The sequence below is a fragment of the Rissa tridactyla genome, chromosome 3 (genome assembly GCF_028500815.1).
Source record: "Rissa tridactyla isolate bRisTri1 chromosome 3, bRisTri1.patW.cur.20221130, whole genome shotgun sequence".
Classification (NCBI taxonomy): domain Eukaryota; kingdom Metazoa; phylum Chordata; class Aves; order Charadriiformes; family Laridae; genus Rissa; species Rissa tridactyla.
In genome coordinates this window covers 94301222-94321816 of record NC_071468.1, presented here as the reverse complement: position 1 = coordinate 94321816, position 20595 = coordinate 94301222, and the positions used below count along the sequence as shown (strand labels likewise).

Genomic DNA, 20595 nt, shown 5'->3' with positions numbered 1-20595 from the left:
AAACCAAAACCTGACTGGCAGAAGAAACTAATACAACTAATGATTGTAGACATGAACAGCTAATGATGCATAAGTACTTATTAAATGTTTCTCCCTCTTACTAAGTTCTGCATTTGTGAAACAGAATGATCTATTTGTATATGAGGATGATAAAGTACTCTATATATGATAAAGTACTTCTATAGCAGCCAAAGAAAAGCAACAGGCTGATAGAGAAGTAAGAAAAATTAACCTGTGGGGTTATTTCAGTCTGATTAGCTGTCAGCGACAGGATTGAATTCCCATGGAACTAATTGAGAGGCTCTTTTAAAATGCATCTCTATAGACGTAGTATGCTGAGACCTTATGAAGTGTTTATATCATGCTGCTTGCCATAATGATAGAAAAGATGCCAGTACAGAGTATCAGTCCAATGCAGGAAGCAGAACTCTGTTAGGAAAATTCCTAATTCAGAGGTGGTATATATGAAACAATGTTGAGTGTTGTGATGCTGTTAGACTGTGTGACTAAAACATAAGGACAGCAAGGATCAGAGCAACAATGACAGGGAGGAGAACCAGAGTAATCTAATGAGTGAAGAGGGAGCACAGTGGTCTGCTTCTCCTAGGTCTGTCGAAGGAGAGTGTTGAGATGGGTCAAGAAAAGAGATTCTTTTCCAGGAACCCCAGGCAAGTAAAGGGTGATTGCATACTAGGCTATAGGACTTACTAGGGGATGCATAGAGAAAAGAATATGGGGATAGGGCAGAGAATATTGTATGAAGCTTATTATAGGATGTTTGGGTGACAAACCAAAAGCAGGGAAATGGAGGAATCAAGGTGGACTGGGGAGAAACCAGGCATGAAGAAGCAGAGGGAAGGGGATAGAAAGGGTTGGTCCCATATATGCAGGTTGCTGGGCAGTACGCTTGTCTGAGCCCTGCACTTGATCGCTGCAGGCTGTCCTACATTCTTGCCAAATTCTATTTGCAACCCTATTGTGCGTGAGTGCGTTGTCTCTTCTGTGTCTGTGTGTAAGCACTAGCAAACTTCAAGTTGGACTATGAGACAAGAAGGCTAAGAGGCTGGTGTCGGCCACTGCAAAGAGACGGCAGGTTTGAGGAGCATAACGGTCAGCAACTGGAGAGACCAGAATCTAGAAGCCAACTATTGCAAAGCAGCACGTCTAAGACCAGCTACTGGAGACACCCATATTGTGCTCACACACGTGTGTAACTGCTAGCCAAATTCATGCTGGACTACCCAGTGAGTAGGGTATCAGCGTCTGGAAAGATACAAGGTCTGAGCTGGTGACTGGCTAAGGGTGCAGGGTCTTGGTATTCGATGAACTTGTCGCATGTAAAAAGCATTTTTCAGCAAAAAAGCACTGTTGTTAGAGTCAAATAAAAGAATGCAAACGCATCCCTTCACGAATAGGGTTGGAAAGCAATGGATTGTTTTGTCACTCTGAGCTCCGTCAGTTACCGTGCCTAAAACAGCTCGTTCTTGTCTGGAGACGTATGAAGAAGGAATTATAAATATATACCCCTTAGTTCTGATTGGGTACGCTGATGTTACAGTATGTATAACTCAAAAGGTTTTTAGAAGGAAAGTTATAAAAGAAAACCGTTTAATGAGGAACTTGGAACTAATACAGCTGCATTATTGCAGTCTTGCCCGGGCTAATTAGCTCAATGGAAACGGAATAGAAATATGTAAGCTGAGTTCGTATAACCATAATATGCGGTTCTAAAACTGAAGATGTATTTAAAACAGCTTATAAAAATACAAACTGTGTTTATTGCATTTCACATCTTGCAAACTGAGGTGCATTGGAAAGCTTCGACCCTAATCGGATTTATAGATGTTGTAATGGGACACTGGATCAGCTACAGCTTTAAGATCTACCTAGGTTTTCTACCTCATAATGACTTCTAAAAGATGTAAAAAACGGCTTTTATTGGATTAAAAGTAGAATGCTTGGGTTTTATCTAAATAAAATTCCGTGACAAGATAATACAAAATAGGAAAAGGGTTGATAAACAGCTTTTCCCTCTGCCTTTTGTGTCCTTGTAAACAGGTCCTTGCTTCTGAGCTCAAACACAGTCATTTCAAAGATTTAGCACTGCAGCAAACCCTGCTCAAATCCTTGCCCCCGGAATCTCTAGAAAACTTTAATACCTCTGCACTCAGACTATGTGCCTGTCCTTCTCTGCAGTCTTGCCATCTCCAGCTTGGCTTGAGGTTCCTACTTCTTGTTGTGACAGTTACCTAGCAATCACCTCGCAGTCTTTTAATGCTTTTCTTCAAGTGCCAAACTTAGGAGAAAGAGCTTGCCCTCTTTTTTCAGATCCTATTCTGAACTTGTCAGCTTTAGGAACATAATATGTTTGAAATTGACATGGACCTGTTGGAACGGGGCCAGCGGAGGGCCACAAAGATGATCAGAGGGCTGGAGCACCTCTCCTATGAAGACAGGCTGAGAGAGCTGGGGCTGTTCAGCCTGGAGAAGAGAAGGCTCCAAAGAGACCTTATAGCAGCCTTCTGGTACCTAAAGGGGGCCTACAGGAGAGATTGGGAGGGACTCTTTATCAGGGAGTGTAATGATAGGACACAGGGTAACAGCCTCAAACTGAAAGAGGGGAGATTTAGATTGGATATCAGGAAAAAATTATTTACTGTGAGGGTGGTGAGACACTGGAACAGGTTGCCCAGGGAGGTTGTGGCTGCCCCATCCCTGGAAGTGTTCAAGGCCAGGCTGGATGGGGTTTTGAGCAGCCTGGTCTAGTGGGAGGTGTCCCTGCCCGTGGGAGGGGGGTTGGAACTAGATGATCTTTAAGGTCGCTTCCAACCTGAACCATTCTGTGATTCCGTGAAAATGAATGCATACAACTAGTATTTAAAATATGGTTGTTATTACATAGATTTAATGCGTGAATACAAGTATTTGAAAAGAAAGATTTAATCTTTGCTATTCTGACATAGTCTCAGCAGTAAGTATAAAAAGAAAGACAACTTCATTTTAGGAAACTGTGCTTCTACAGTTGCATACCTTGTTTTGAGCAAGGTAAAAGGGCCTCTGAGAATGTCTGATGCGTTGGAAGGGAGATAAACTGATTCAGCTAAGTACGAGACATGAAAGGTGTTAAGCCTTCTTGGAATACATTGACTAAAGTAAATGAGATCTGAGCTAACATTTTAAATTCAGTTAAAATAAAGTGGTAGTACTGGTGATCAATAAGTCATAACTAAGCAATAGTCTTAATCCACTTTCCATTGATATTATTAGCATATTATCCTGGACCCAGGTAAAATCATATTAATGAAATAAGGTTATGGTGCAGCTGTCCGTTAGTTCTGCCATGAAGTTTTTAATTCAAATGACTAAAGATATAACACATCTTACATAATCTTGTACAAGTACCTTGCCCTAACTGGGAAAATCTAATGAAATCCATATGCCCAGGCCTTTAAAGTGGAGATGTAGATCAATGTTTTCCTTCAGGAGTGTGTTTCAACTGAATGACCGTCACGTGTACAGAATCCTATTTTACAGAAAAAAAAAAAAAAAAAAAGGCAATTCAGTTTTGTTGGTTTGCTTGGTATAAGTGCCTTAAATGTCACTTAACTACATCAGCGTCGGTAGTTCAGTGTCTGAGAGTGATTCATTGGAATAATTGCAATAGACTCTTAAATAATAAACTCACATTTCCCCCTTTTTTTTTTTTTTTTGGTTGATGGGTGGGTTTTTTTCTCTTGATTAGAAATGCATCAGAGTTTGCTTCCAGAGTTGCTGTAGTTTGTACAACTTCATAATGTATATCTTGTGATTCAATATAGTATACTTGTTTTCTGGCTTTTTTTGCTAGCTAGGCAAAATAGCACTTTATCACATGCTAAAAGTACATGAAATTTTGAAGAGTTATTCTGATTTCTGGGTTTATTCATGTTTAGTTACAAGTCTGAAAAAAATGCTAGTATCTTATAGGAGGGTAAACATGTTTCATCTTTAATGGGATTTACATTCAGTATTATGAAAGGATTAGTTTTTACTTACTTATATGTCAGATACAAAAGTTGTAAAACCATTCTTTAAAAATTCGAAGATACCTACTTGAGTAATGCTTTAACTAGATACAAAGTAAACTAACTCATATAGTAGAAGTAGATGAGCTGTCAGGACAAATCATCTCTACAAACCTATTGCAAGGTTATGGTAAATTACTAACATTATTTTCTCATATGGGAATTCTCAAATGTTTGTGCTGTCTTGCAAGTTTTATTGCAAGCAGGTAATGAAGAGGGAAGGAATCCAATTACTTTATGCACAAGGCATACAATTCCTACCTAATAAGAGCAAAGGAAGACTTTTATTCAGTAACCATAGAAGTGTTGATAAGCTCTAGTGAGTAAACTGCAAGTTGCTTTTAAGTAACTTATAAGTGCTTTTTGCTAAATTGTATGATGGATCTCCAGCTTTCATAAAGCTTCTTGTAGTTAAGGTAGGGTATAGAAGTAAGAAATGCATGAGTAGCCAGATGTGTATGAAATTACAATGAATTTTTCATTGAAGTAGAAAATTGAGGAAAATGTGCAGAATGGTATTTTTTTTGTGTGTAATATTAAAGTATTAAAATAGGAGCAGATAACTGGACTGGACAGGTGATGGATCAGATTTTTGACAGTGACTGGTATCTTGCTTTCGAGTAGGAGAAGTATTTACGGTAGTAACTTGTGACTGCTCTGACCAGAGAGTTTTTCTTCTTCAGAGCTATTAGTTATGTGGCATATGTCTTGCACCGTGTATGCTACCCCTTCTAATGCTCTCAGGTAATGTAAGTGAGAATAAGGTCAGTGTTAATCCTAAATACTGATGTTGAAACCTGATGCATTATTTACATGAACATCTTGTAATAGTGAATTCAGCAAAAGTTCCACTTGTTTATAAAGCATTTCAGGGGGGTTACATTTCTATTGTGTGTCATACGTCTTTTAGAACTGTTAAACCCTTAAAGTTTGTACATATGAAGATACTTGGTATAAGGTTACAGAAGGAGAAAATGGAAACTTGAATTACCTAACATTATTCTTTTTTTTCTTCTTTACAAGAGTAGGAGACTCTTGTCTCCTACCCATCTTCTTCTACACTTAGGAGCCAAACGTGTACATGGGCACAGTGCTGAGAGTCAGGAGAGGACAAGCTGTTGTTTCACAGAGAAGGAGCACGGGTAACATCAGCGATAGCCCTCAAAGCATCCTGTTATATAGGTGAATTTAATAGGTGTGTGACTGTCAGTCATGGTGGTACTGACCCTCCTTTTTGTCTTGCCCATGAGATAACCGTATCCCTTGTAGACAGCATCATATGTGCTGTACTGTAATCTTGGTATGGAGGAAGGAGGAAGAATGACTTGGCAATGCTTTCATTATTTTTCTTTTCTCTGAGGCAGAATGAATTACTCATGTAATGGTTATCTCCAAAAATATCTGGCTGAACAAAATCTGATGAAATCCCTGACTGAGACATTGGAATTCCTACAGTACGCCACTTATGCTTCAGGTGTTAATGAATGTTCTTCACAATCCCATCTCCTGCAAACTTGCTGTCTAAGTCTCTGGGAGAAGATACAGCTGCCCGTTCCAGGGAGTGGGAGTTTACCTTTGGATGAGTCTACTGCAAAAACTATAATGCTCGGATTCAGGGTATTGAGGTTTGCATACACTAAGCTTCAATGAGAAAACACAACTTGTGAATCACTGCGATTTGTAGGGCGAGTTCCATAAATAGGTTGATTCACTTGACTAACGTGCTCCTTGTATCTACTTGGTGAAGTCTATAGAATGCTAGAGAAAGGGAAGAGAAGGTGGTTATGAAGAAAACTGCCGAACAATGGTGAAGTATTGCTGTCTCTGTGTGTGTGTGTGTAGTCCTTGAATTTATTAAAGAGAGGCTTAGAGGTTGGCTTGTTCTGACTAGCAAAACAAAGGCTGATAGTTTTGCTGGTTTTATGCAATCATATTTCTAACGTGATGAGGTTATCAAAAGTATTATGTCAGTATTACATGTGTTGATGGGATGAGTTCAGAAGGCGCGACGTCATATGGTATGGAGTATCCCTTCAGTCAGTTCAGGTCAGCTGTCCTGGCTATGTCCCCTCCCAGCCCCAGCCTACTCACTGCAGGGGCAGAGTGAGGAAAAAAGAAGCCTTGATGCTGTACAGGCACTGCTCAGCAATAGCCAAAACACCGGTGTTTCACCAACACTGGTTTAGCCACAGATCGAAAACATAGCACCATACTGGCTGCTATGAAGTAAGTTGACTCCATCCCAGCCAGACCCACACAGGCAATTAGTCTGCAAAATATGTAGTATAAAATAGATTTCAGTTCTCTTGTTCTTGTCAACAAAATGTCCTTATTTACTAGAAAATTTGATTTCGAGTAACATATGAGAAACAAATCTATAAAATCAACCCTAGAACCTCATGTGTGAATAGAGTACTTAACAGTGTTACTTGCTGGTTTATTTGTTTTCAACTAACTCAAGGAAAGTGTTTCACATAAATTCGATTGAACTAGAACGGTATTATTAATGGTATATTGAAAACAATGCATTATGTGAGTTCAATAAAAGGTAGTATTTGTTTGTGTAAAACTGAGCTTTGTTTTTTAAATTGAGACCTAGTAGGGACAATTATTTTATTTTTTTTTCCTGGCCTAAACTAGTGTTCTTACCCTATTTTTCAAATTCAGCCTCAGGTAGCTTTTATTGTTTCACAAAATGAGTAAAGAAAGAATAATGGGGGAGAAAGAGGAATGCAACATTAAATGTAGGTTGTTGAATTACAAGTTCATCTTTCATGATGGAATAGAAAACTTTCTCATTTTAGGTAAATTGGGAAGTTTTCTACACTTATGTTGTTTTGATCTTGTAAGGATGTAGTCAAGGATTTGAGCAAAATAAAACCCAAAACTTTGGTACGAATTTTTGTAATTTTTCCACCAAAACCTGATGAACTGGAAAATACTTCAAAATCTTAAAGATGAAAGGAAAGATGAGTAGGAAAATGAACAAGCTTGATAAGTGATTTATCCTACTATTTCCTAAGGGTAGAAAAATGAACAAGATTGATTAAATCATAGCCAGTATCTCAATGAATTACAAGCAGACAGACTGGTCTGGCTTCCACTGATGAAGGCATCAGCTCAGTGTGAATCTAAGAAAATTACATTACATAAAATTATTAAGCAGGCTTATGCACTTGCGTGCTTTAAAACTGTAATAAATTACAAATGGCCTGATCTTTTCCACAGTTGTCTGCTTTTGAATTTTATTTGTGATGGTTTCTTAGCACAAAATGTTAACCAAGTTGCAACGTGGAGGTATATGCAGGTTACCAGCATGTGTAGTTGTATCCACTGATTTCCAGCCAACTGACTTCTAGTGACAGTGTGTGGAAAATAAATGAAGATCTAAATATTCATTTCTGTATTACCATTTTATTTAAATGGGAAAGAGATGAGTTTTCTTGTTTGTAGACATAATTTCTCAACTGTTCATTTTGTTAAATGTAAAGTTACGGAAAGTTTCTAACTATTTTTAAAATATCTGCGCTGTAGGTACTAGAAGGTGATTTATCTTGTTACCTAAGGGCTACTTATGGGTAAGGCTTTAGTGCCATGTTTTGTCATACCATGTTTTTATGGTATTGTAGATGTACAGCAGGCAGGATTCAGATCTAGCAGGTATAAAATTGTCAGTCGGTCATCACTGGATACTAAATAAAGAATTAATCAGAGAAGAAACTTAGAGGGAATTATTTCCGTGATAGCAGCTTTACCAATTTTCAGTGCACAGCACACGTGTTTGTCTTATATACTTTTACTAACATGCAGTCAATACAGGTCTTAGGAAAATGTTATCCATTATCCAGTATTTTGACAATTAGTCTGCCTTCTAAATATTAAGTCAAAATTCAGATATTTTATGAAGGAACAGCATTTGTCTTAGTCTCCTATGTATCACGTAGTCTTTTCAGAAGAATAAAAGTAGAAATTCTGATCAGACAGTAGAAGAAAAAGCTACTCTTGACCTTAGTCTGTTCTTTCTTGACTCCTGTTAAGTACTCACCTTCCCGTACTGTAAGCGTTGCGTGCCTCTCAGGGGATCATCGTAGCAACTGTGACCTCTCCTGCAGTTGAACTTGATTTCCACCCCCCCACACCGCCGCCCCCCACCCCGGATTCCTTTTATTAAGTATGGAGTATGAATATTGCATAATATTCCCGCAGAAGATACTTGCACTTAAATGCTGAAGCAATCTGAAGAGCTGCTAGTAAAAGATCTCTCAGAGAGAGCTTCAGGAAGGGGCTATGGTAGATACAGGTGAGGCAAAATCCAGTAAGGAGGAATGATTACTCGTAAAGGAGTTGCTACAAAACCAATCCTGAAACAGCGTTTCTATGCATTAGGCATCACACCAGAAAAGATGGATGAGCCCCTGAGAAATCACAGTAGTCCAGAGAAGATTGCTTTTAGCCCCTTCCACTGGGAAAATTAAGAGATTATTAGTTAGGGTACGTGAAAGCATGAAAGGCCTTCAGCCTCGGCAGAAACATCTGCCAAGAGTGAATAAAATAGCTGATAATTCCTGCACACTATATCTCTTGAGAGAATCACAGAATTGCAGAATGGTTGAGGTTGGAAGGAAATTCTGGAGGTCATCGTGTCCAACTGCCTGCTTAAGCAGGCGTCACGTAGTGCAAATTGTCCAGGCTGGTATCCAGACAGCTTTTGAATTTCTCTGGGCAACCTCTGCCAGTGCTCAGTCACCCTGTAAAAGTGTTCCCTGATGTGTAGATGGAGCCTCCTGTGTTTCAGTTTGTGCCCACTGCCTCCGGTCCTGTCACTGGGCACCACTGGAAAGAGCCTGGCTCCAGCTTCTGCACACCTGCCCTTCAGCTATCGGTATAGAAGGCCTTCGTTTCTCTAGGCTGAACAGTACCGGGTCTCTCAGCCCATGTGAGAGGTGTTCCAGTCCCTTAATCGTCTCTCTGGCCTGTCGCTGGACTTGCTCCAGTGTGTCTGTGTGTCTCTTCTACTGGGGAGCCCAGAACCGGATCACAGCACTCCAGGTGTGGCCTCACCAGTGCTGAGTAGAGGGGAAGGATCACCTCCCTCGACCTGAAGCTTGTTCTGGCATCAGTTTAATTCACTGATATTTGCAAATAAACTGTTTTTCAATAATCTCAGAATAATTTAAGGCAGAGGACATTGCTTGGTTTCAACAGATACTGCAAAGTGAGAACAGCCTTCAAGTATGGTGTAGTGGCCATTGGTGACAACTGTGAAAAATGGAAATGTAAGGCCTGTATATCAAAGATGTTTTGATGCTCTGCTGTTTGTGAGGACAGCGTTTCAGAAGAAAGTACTAGTACCATAACGGTGATTTTGAATGAGAAGCTGTTAATATATGACCCGAAGTAAATATATGTAGGAATTGCTATAATCACGTGCTTAATAAAACCACGTACGTTGCTAAGACAACCTTGAATGTTGTAAGAAATAGTAGCCCCAGTAACCTTGAAGGCTCCACTTGAAAATAAATGCACAAAATTATGTACCTGTTCCTTTCTACTTGGCTTTTTAATAGCAGATTTTTAATGCTATTTTTGATTTATTTAATGTTGCTTAGTCTCCTATTTTTATGCAGCCTTTTCCCAAAGGACTCGACAAAGAATAGTTTAGCTAGTGCTGGTGTCAATACTTAAAAATAATTGCTGTGGGAGTAAAGCAGACTAGTAATAGAAACCGAGATGAATCCTAGTGCAGAAGGATTTGTCATGCTCTATTGCACCGCTACAAAATGCGGTAATTTTTAGATAAAGCAAAACACTAAATTAAACATTACATTTAAGAAATGTCACTGGGTTGTTATGCCGTTTTTTGCCTGTTGCAGGCTTCTGTGTGCAATATTTAGCTTTAACATCTCAAAAGACCACTCTCTACATAAAGCTTACTCATGTATGAGTCCTGTTGGAGCAAAACTGCTAAAGAGAAATTAAACATCACATTTCTCTTTATGATTTGTAATAAAATTTTCAAGTGGCTCTAGTATGACTTCCATTTTTGTTTTTTTCTAAAAGTTTCAACACCTTGCTTATGCCAGAATTATATAGGCTGGAAGGGACCTCTGGAAGTCCTCTGCTCCAGCCCCAGAAATACGGCATGGTCCTCTACTCAGAACGCTTTAGTAAGGCACTGCTTTTCATTCTACCTTCTTCAAGTGGACCACAGTACAGACGGGTAGCCCAAGATCCACGGGGCTGAAGAGAGAACAAGACCGTATTAAGAAATAGCATGGTAAAGGAGGGGGGTGTTATTTAGGTGCTTTGTAAATCAAGAATAATGGTGTGCCTCTAAGTTTCTTGTTCTAACTCATCCCATTAGTGCCAACCTTACTTAATTTATGCCTAAGGGTAGGTGACTTTAGAGGGAGTCCCTGTCCATCTCTCAGTCAATACAGACGTTAAGTGTCAAACAAGCATCTTCTGAATTTGCACAAATTCACACAACATCTTAACCAGGCATGAAGGCATACCGGATTTTAAAACTGTTTGAAGTCTCAGACAGGAGGATAGGAAATTCCACAACTGGTGTTTGTTATGGTGAGAGAATGGGGGGAGCAACGTAGCATTGCAAGTAAAATTAAGGGTAAGAGGAAGGTTTTTTCTAGATAGCTACTGGATATTGCTTTGCATGACCACGATTGTCCGGATGAAGTGTTGGTAAATAGTTAGGTGACTAATAGCTTTTTTTTTCATCTTTCAGAGTGAAGGTTAGTGTGTTGGTGAAAACTGTGTAGCTGTAAAGGAGCTGAATAGTGCTTTAAGGAGAAAATCTCCATCAAGGAAATGAATGCAGTATTAATGTCTAGAAATATTTGCTGTACTAACAAGCTTGAAAATAATTTTTCAGTCTTTCTTAATGTAACTAAGTGTGAAGTAACCTTAAGGCCTATTAGTTTATGTACTGACAAGGAAGCCAAATGGGAAAGAAACTGCTGATCAAGAAGTATAGTAATGATATTGGGAAAGGGTATCTTAAAAGATAGACATTTGTATTTTTATACCTTTTATTTTCATTGCCTTTCTTATTTAGAGAGTGATGAAACAGAAATATGCATTTAATAATTACTAAAAATGTTCATTTGACAAAGCAGAGGAGCTAAGTAGATTATACCTACTGTAATTTTAAATTTTTAGTTTAGGTAATGAGATTGATTTGCTGCAGTAATATGTACTAAATAAAAGAGAGTGCTATTTGAACTCTTATCTGTTTAGTTCTTACTAATGTGTGCAAAAGTCTTTTGGTTTCTGTGAGAAATTTGCATTTAAACCAATCCTGTCAAGCATTAATTTATTTCAAACTTGCGCTTTTACATAGCTAGCATAAATCTAGTCTAGAGTAATGAAAATTTCCACATTTAATGTAATTCTAACAGTTCTACTTTTCAGTTTAAATAAGTAGTTGTTCTATATTCAGAATTTTTAAGCTGTTTAAGCAAAAAAAAAAAAAAATCAGTTTCATGAAATCAAGCAACGTGTCAGAAATATTTTTTTTTCTTAGCTTTTGTGACCCATGGTGTTTCTTACAGAGTTGGAGAACAACCAAACATTCCAATTTTTATGATAAATTCTGTTCTGAAATACTCGCTGTTAATTCTGATTGATACTCATAATCATAATTTAAGTTTTATGGCACATTTACTGAGGTATGGTCAATTGTAGAAAACTTTATTTTGAACAGTCACTTTCAAAAAATTCTTGATAAGTGAAAATTTACTTTCAAAACCATACCCGTTCTCATACCAAATTGAAGGGTTTTTTTCTGTGTAACATCGAGTACCGTTTGAAATCACTGTGCTATTCTTCAGATCAAAAAGATGAAAGTTGTAATACAATACAGAATTAGGGAATCCATGGAATATTTCTCCAGCAGGTGGTTTTCCAAACAATTTTGTCTTGCACAAGGTATGTAAAGTCAACGTGAGAATTTTTGGCGAGAGGAAGCAAGTATTTCTCTGAGAGATTAGGAAGGATCAGCTTGAGTGTGAAGATACCTGTTCTCTGGAGCTGCAGAAATGGAGTTCAGTTTGTTCCAGCTCTTTCCTGGAGGTTTTCAGTAGGGGTTTGCTCACCTGAGAGGGGTGTCCGTAGTATGACAGGCTTCTGCTCTTCGCTTGGGCCATCTTTGAATACTCTTGAGTTTCCTCACTGCTCTGTACAAACACCAAGCTCGTTACTCTTTATCCCCAGTTCTCAGAAAGTAAAGGGTTACCTAAATAAAGAGAACTTTGTATTCATGTGTTGAATTATGAAGTTCTCGTAATACTAAATACAAAGATTTAATGACTTCAGCACCCTCAGGAGCCTTGGTGACTCTGTCAAAGTCACGTTATGGGGGTGATAAAGGTGGGAACGAAGCAGGTTCTGTTGGTGTCAGCCCAGTGCCCAGCCTGACAGTGCTCTGCCGGCGTTACTCGGTAATCTGTTCTATTTAAAGGCTGTACTCATTGACTGACTAATCCACTTTGTGGTTTTGTGAGACGTATGGAGTAAATGCATATTAAATGCATGTAAGAGAATGCGTTTGTCATGTCACTACAATAAACCAGTTTGTGTTAATTTTTAAAATTTATGTTTTGCTGGATTTGAGTGATCAGCCAGATACTGGTATGAGAAGAACTATAAACAGATTTCTGAAGTCATTTTCATGATCAAAATAATGTGACTACCATCTTACATTTTGAAGTTTCTAGGCAAGAAAAGACTAGGAGTTGCCTTTTCCAAAGGAGAAGGATGCTGTTATTTGCCTTCAGGTTTACAAAGGAAAATACCATGAACATAGATTGTGTCCATTGGTGCTTAGCATCTATAAAGTCCGCATGTTCTCCAGATGCTCTTTTCAGGAAAGCTAAATAATGTCATTACTCTGCTTCTAATTTTTAAATTTAAGCTTTTAAAAACTTAAAGTTTTTCTTCTCTTTAATGCTGGAGAACTGTATAGTTTGGATGCTGAAATTAGTTGATAAATCAAATTACAGACAGCTTCTTCCCTAATGCATGATATGCATTGATTCAGTTTAAGATTTCAGCTTATTTTTAACCTATCCTGGAAGTTAGATTTATTTAAAAAATGATTACATACCAGTGAAGTTATAATGATAATTTTTTACAGTCATGTGCCATGTCCTTTATGACTGCAACTGTGATTCATTACAAATCACATTAATTATGATAAATGTAGAAAAGGGCTTTTAGTTCTGGCATTGAAACAGCATCTTTAATGAGAATTTTTTAAGCATTGTATCTTTTTCAGAGAGGTTACTTGTATTTAGTTTGTTGTTTTTTTTTTTTCTTTTAAAGCCACAGAAGAAAGAGGATCAGCAATCAGAAGCTAAAGCAAGTCCAAAAAAGTCATCAGAACCCACTATTGACCTTTTAGGACTTGGTAAGCAAAACACAATTACCTGTTTTTCAGTCAAACATAGATATGTCGTTTTATATTTTAATAGATATACTTTTATTTTCTCCATGCTTACTGACAGTTAGATGAATTTGAAAACCGTAGGATTTGGTACATGAATTTGAAACTCTAAAGGAAAATGCCATAGGGATCTGGGTGTATCAATACTTGTGTTTTGCTAAGGAGAGTAATGAGCTCCTGTGGGAAGGGGAAGTTATCAAAGTGATTCTTCAAAGGGCTTGTGGATTGTGGTGTTTCAGTGTTTATGGTACAAGTGTACTTTTTAATGAAAATGCTGAGGTCATCTGAAGTGTATATCTGTAAGATATCTTATATCATAAAATCCCTATATCAGTTAAAAGAACCGTAACCTGCCTGACTGCAGCTGACCAGTATCCTGTAAAACTTAATGCGTTGGGCATGTCCGTGTTGTGTACTCACTGTGACCATCATTCATTTTCATCTTTTGTTTTCTGACTGGCAGTTAACTGTGTGTTTGACTTGTAAATAAACTCATTTGGACCCGAATAATTAAATTTGCACTGTCTGGCTATACTGTTGTGTTTTTATGCTTTTTCTCTGCTCGTTGAAGGCCATATTCATAAAATCTGTCATTCATTTATATACTGTTACTGTAGGCGTGTTTTTCCATTGGATAGAATCTTAAAATGGAACTGAAAGAATGAAATATTGCAATAACTATTTTTAATCCCTTTTATTGTTCACAGTTAGGAAAATTTTCGGAGAGTTGTGAGTGGATATTAGAATATTAAATTTACATCAATATAATGGTTATTCTTAAGTTTCTACATAGTTTTTACTATATTGGAGGAGGCTAATTAGTCTTTTAGATGTAATTATTCAAAAATCTTGAATTTGTAGAAAAATGCTTTGTTACTGTTTTTTTAATTTTTGATTTTAAGGTATGAATAATGTTGCAGCAAAACAATAAACGTCTTCCCTGTTTTAGAATTCACACTATCATTCAAAATGCATGTTATTTTCCCTCTGAATATAGAGTAGCTGTAAAGTTCTATTTTTGTACCCATTATGTATGTGTTGTGGTCCATATTTCATTCCAAGTAATCTGCTACCATAGGCAAGCAAATCTTAATTAACACAGTAGAAGTTAGATTATGGATGTAGAATGAACCTATTAAAAACAAAAGTAATTCAGATTTAATGGAAAGCTGGTTCTCCTTTATTTTCCTTTACCAGACCAACAACCTAATTAAGAAATAAAATTTAGTCAGTATGTGCTGCTGAGATTGTCAGGCTTCTGTATCCTTTTAGTCATGGTTTGAAAAGAATCTTGGTAACACTGTTTTATGATATGATAATGAACTCAGATTGCATAGGCTAACTTGAGATGTAATATGCAATAGAAAGAGTATTATAATTGGTGTTCAACAGCTGTGCTTCTTCAGTGTTAAGGAGGCATGATAAGATACACAAAGGGCAAAGTTTATAATTTGTATGTTAGCAAAACATAATTTTAGAGGAGGGAGTGTTTAAAGATCTTTTAAGTAACAAATAGAAAGGTGGTGTAATAATCACTTGGATGCATCAAAAAGTGATGATACATCCGTATGTATTTTGATGACATGATGATGACATAAACGCTTGTGGCTTTTGCCCTTTTAATTTAAATTAAATTTGGCCTTTAAAGTAATTAGCAGAAGATTTTAGTTCAATAGTCCACACACAGAAAGGTGGGGAAATGGACATGTACAAGCTAAACGTTATTACATTCTCCACAAACAATAGTGTTAGTGTTCTTGCTGTGCAACCCCACATTCCTTCCCCCTCTTCCCGAGCTATGAGAAATCCCAGCCTCTTTCTGTAGACTAAATCTGAAGCAGCTTTTTAAATGTTCTCTACAATTAGTTGGATATTGTCCACACTGAGAGTGTGCCCTATTGAATGTGTAGGGACTTAAAATTGCTGCTAAAATCAATAATATGGGATTTTATACCATTCATTTTTAATATGGCTATTATAGGAAATGTTTTTCAGTTGGAAAGTCACAGCGTGCAAACCCAAGTTCTTCAGCACCAAAGTGATAGTGCTGTATTTTCCTCCCACTAGTGTTAACCTTGCGCTCTGTGCTGCTTGTTATTTTGGGGTTTTGTCTTAGAAGTTAAGTATCTCCACTTGCCAGATCGATGTGCATGAAGACAGGTTTTTTTTTTAAATACTTGCAAAAAATTGTATCATACTTATGTATGATAGTGGGAATCTTTTCTTGGAATGTTACACAGGCAATTTTGGACCATTCTGTTTGTCAAGGTATGTCACTTAGAAATTATTTCAGCATGCAGAAAAAATGAAAAATTAATATTTTTAAACTATATTGCCTCACAGAATTATCAGAAAGAGGGAAAGTGCATTTTACATATTCTGCATCATTTACGGTGTTGAGATGTGCCCTTCATAAAACAGACAATTTCACATTCTGGAATAACCGCTGTAGTAAATTATAATGAATGACCAAGAGAAAAGGGATTTACTATGTTGTTATCAGTAACTGGGTGTGTGGGGCATTCATCCGGCATGGTTGAGTGTAAAATATGGTATGCTGAAAGCTGTGTATCTGCTTGTGTCTGGGAAATATTCTCTGAAGGAATTCTCTGAAGTTTTGAGAGCTTAATCATGGTATGAAATGTAGCTGAACGTTGCATATCTGAGAAACATACCTGGGTCAATACTGTCCAGTAAGTACCGAAGCAGCATGGTTGGTTGTAAGTTGGAAAGCTGCATTTATGAAATAATAAAAATACATTTATAAGTACATAAATATCATACATCACTTAACTAAGCATAATTTGATGATATATCTACCCAATATAAAAATTTTTGCAACCACTTGAGGCATACAGCATTGTTAGCTTTCTGGCTTTCCACATTTTATTTTAAGAATTATTATATAGAAGTAGCCTCCCAGTGAATGCTTTTTCACTTCCACAAAGGATTTAGCAGTAAATGAAATTTTACTAATGCAGTAAATAATTCCACAATAATTTTGGACAGAAAAACCTTGTTTGTATCTTTGTGCCACATTTTGTATTGAACTACTGAAGTATTGAACTGTTTCTCTCAGTTCTGCCTTCCCAGTAATTTGGTGTAATAAATAATAAGATGCGTATTCTTCCTCTATTGCAAGTCTTGGTATGGCTGTCATAAATGATTGTATATATAAAAATACATGGCAGTTTAGTAACCAAGGTCTTGTAAATAGTTTGCCCCGTAGGAAATGGGTTTCAGAAACATAATGCAAAGTTTAAGAGCAAGTCTTTCTTGCTGTTTCCTTTTCTTGCCGTCCCTTTGAAGCTCTTCTGCTGGTCCTTCTCACTGTTGGTACAGATAAATATACCAAGGATTAATGGTGTATATGAAAGCTTTCGTAACAAAAGGCAGCACTGAATTGGAAACTGTCATGTCAGGCATTAATAAAATATATACAGAAAAGCACTGTAAAGGTAAACTTTACTAGAACCCTTCATTTACTCAATATATCCTGGTAAATAGCATTTTGTTTCTGCTATCAAATTTAAACAATCTGAAATCAGAAGCAGCATCTGCTGCTGCAGAGCATGGCAGCCAGCAGTCAGATATTATCTGTCATCTTGTCATAAATTGTAAGAATTTGGGCACACCACAGCTGGGAGCAACAGTGAAGAACCAGCGTCTAATGACTTTCCACATCGCCGCCTCTGACGGCGCGTGGAAGCTCGGCCTTGCCCACGCCCTCGTTGCAGTGGCTTCTGCCGCATCTAACTACATCCCTTGCAATGGATGCCTTCTCCCGAAAAGTGGTGGAAGTACTGTTGATTAAAAATTAGTTGTTTCAGAATAATTCTGTGATGGCTGAAGCTACAAATTTCTCAAAATATTCAGACAGGCCTATAAATTAATCTGATTTTTGCCTGTTTTCTGGAAGGGCTACAGCCATGTTTCCTTCTGTCAAATACATGTCACCTCTTCTAATCAGTTTTTATTGGTATGCAGCACAAGTTGAATGAAAAGTAATATACTTAGAATAATTTAGAACTCAGAACTCCGCTGGGTATCTTTCTTATACTGTAGAAATATTTTAAAATGAGGAGGGAAAGGAGGAATTGCTTCCTAATCCACAACCTGGTGCATTGAAGTTAAGAATATCCATAATCTCTGTATCATAAGTGTGAACTATTACGTTGAAATACAAGTCTGTGTAGGCCTGCGTGCATATATATATATTTAAATGGAGATACTAATACTCCTACAAGTAATAAACTGGTGTGAAAACACTGTTAGGTTTCTTCTGTATTTTGAAATTTAGTTCTTTCTGGAATCTTTTTGTTTCATGGGGAGGAAATGTTTTTGGCGTCTCTTTTAAAAAGATATAAATATTCCAACTATTACATTTTTGAGAAATCGATAAGACAGGATCATTTGTTAAAACTGTTCATACAGGCTTAAAACCGTGTTGTAAACACTAATTCAAAATGTCTGGTTTCTGCACCGATGAAGACAGGGAAATATTTATTTTTAGTGTAAAATTCAGTAAGAGATGAAAGGTATGTACATTACCAAATAACACTCTTACAGAAGCAATCTAGCAAAAACCTGGGTTTTCATAGTGTTATTAAGTATTTATTAAATACTTGAAAAATACTATGTTCTTGCAAATGTGTTCTCTCGTGAATGTTCTAAAAATGTGAAATGCTTGTTTTAGTAAATGATTACATTTAAATTTTCAGTCTTATATGTTAAACTTTTTTACATTCAGGGAAACCGAACCACTTTGGAATATGACAAGAGGGATTTTTTTTTTAATACATGTGCCTCACTGAGAAAATGAGAACATTAAATTATTAATTCCTGACAATCCTTTGCATGAAAATTATGCACGGTTCATTCCTAAATTTATCTGAAATGGCGAACCTTTGGGGAGATGTGTTTGGAACTGCCTGTCGGCAGAATGACCTCAAAAGAAGCTTGTTACTTAACTTGCCGGTATATTTATTTACACGCATTTTAAAGCACGGGTGTGGATGGAGTGGTGGAGCAGGTTATACACGTAGTCACTGTGCTGCCCACTGACTTCCATTCATCAGAACAGAAATAAGGGAAGGAGGAGACCTTCGTAGCTAAGACGTGAGTAGTTCAGTCGTAATCATAGATGCGTTTGTAACTTTGCTTTTTAGAATTTTTGCAATGGCAATCCTGCCAGCAAAGTAAAATCACGACATAGGAATAAAATTGGCTGAGGTGGCTGCTTCCCGCCGATGGTCGTTCTTTGAGCCGTTCACTGTTTACCCAGCACAGAAGATCTAACATTGCCGAGCCATTCCCATGGCCACTCTGCCTTTGTGGGGTCGTTGGGTCTTTCTTAGTTCTTGCAGACAGCACAGCTATCCTCACAAACTTTGCGCAAGTTTGGGCAATAAATATCTGTGCTGAGAGTCAGTTTCTTGTGAGTTGCTCCCTTTGTCCTTCTCGTATCCCTGCCTTCAAGGTATTTTGGTCCTTGTTATTGGGTCTGCTCTCCATTGCTAGCATGAACAATTTGGTCTCAGTTTCCCATTGACATGAAGTGGGTTTGGGAATTAGCAAATACCAAGCTATTAATGTTCATGTTTGATACTAAATTAGAGTATAAAATAATTTGTGTATCTGAAGTAGTCTCAAAAGCAAGCAACATAGCTCCCAAAGAATTGCAAACCAGCACCCTCCCACTTGGTTGTTTCATAATTCCATGAATAATTGTATGAAAATTGTATGAAAAAGCTGCAGTAAGTGCTTAAAAAATATACCGATGATTTTACATATACTAAAGTCAGTTCAAAGTTGTGGTTTCTGTAGCAGCTATAGTTGTGCCACGTTTCCTGTACATACTAAGGTGCAAAGGTTAGCAGCTCTACGGTAAGACTGAATTCACATATGCATGGATGGTGTTCCACATTGTCACATTTTGACATTTATGACTTCAATATATTTTCAAATATACAGCAGTGACTGTCTTTATCTTTAAAATAAACAAATACTTTCATGCGAGGCAGCTAAAGGGGGGCTGCCTTCCGTTGGAGTTGGAAGGCAGGCAGAAATGAGAAGGCATCTCTGGGGGGATCTTCTCCATGGGTTGTTTTGGAACACGGTGCCTTCTCCTGTGAGTTAACAGCCAGAAATCTTGTCTGTCTTCTGTGACAGTTTCCTCAGTCAAGTGGTTTCCAGGCTGGTGAAGTGACTGGTGCTTCTCACTGTTTCTGCTGTTTTGTTCCAACTTATCAATGTCCTGGGCTGCAGGCAAGGGTGGTCTCCAACTGCAGTGAGTTTGCACATGGCAGAACAAAGCAACAAAAAATTATAATATTCGACTTGCAGGGAGATAAGTCTTGCTAGAGTCTGCCAGTTATTTGTGCTCTTAAATAAAAAAGTAGAGGAGAGCGAAGAGACACCTTCTTTCTAAGTAATAAACTTAACTCTTGTGTTCTGTCTTTTTTCTTATAAAAAGTAAAATAGCGATTCTTCTGTGATTGTTTTCTAGCAGATGGGAAAGAATGTTGCAGTTGCATGAGAGATGGCATTGTATTATTTTAAATAAGTGTTGGAAGCTTCCCATGATTTGATTTTAATGAAATACTGTATCTTGACTGCGTGCTTAACTAATCGGACCGCTTCTCTGTCCTCATTAGAGTTCTAGAAACTAGTGCCTGACCCTCACGTCCGCCTTCAGCCTCGCCTGTCTGGCTGTGGCAGTAAGGCACAGGCTTCTCGTGTTATCACCACTCTGTTAACGCTGATGTTCCAGTCATCGACCTCTGCTCTCGAAATAGATCTTTTCACTCAGACGGATAACTGTCATGGGTGTAGGATGCTGGAAAATCACTTCTTACAGTTTAGTAAAAAAGAGAAAGTGACTGTTTTTCTGGAATATATGGCAACTATTTTTTAATGTCCTTGATGCTTTTTAAAGGTGGTGATCTGTATTCTCTTGTGTTTCAAATTTGGAATATATTGCTATGTTAGTTTGTAAATGTATGTCAGTAGTTTCTGAGGGATCTATTTGAAGTAGCTGCCTATATGTAACAATGTGACTTTAAAAAC

At 37.5% G+C, this 20595-nt stretch overlaps 1 protein-coding gene across 2 annotated transcripts in view; it reads left to right on the top strand.

The window, feature by feature from the left end:
* SMAP1 (small ArfGAP 1) overlaps positions 1-20595 on the top strand; it is a 100294-nt gene that overhangs the window by 63423 nt on the left and 16276 nt on the right. For both annotated transcript variants that reach the window (XM_054195118.1, XM_054195117.1), the window contains one exon: positions 13407-13491. In XM_054195118.1, coding sequence (XP_054051093.1) covers positions 13407-13491 — 85 coding nt within the window. The remainder of the gene's footprint in view (positions 1-13406; positions 13492-20595) is intronic.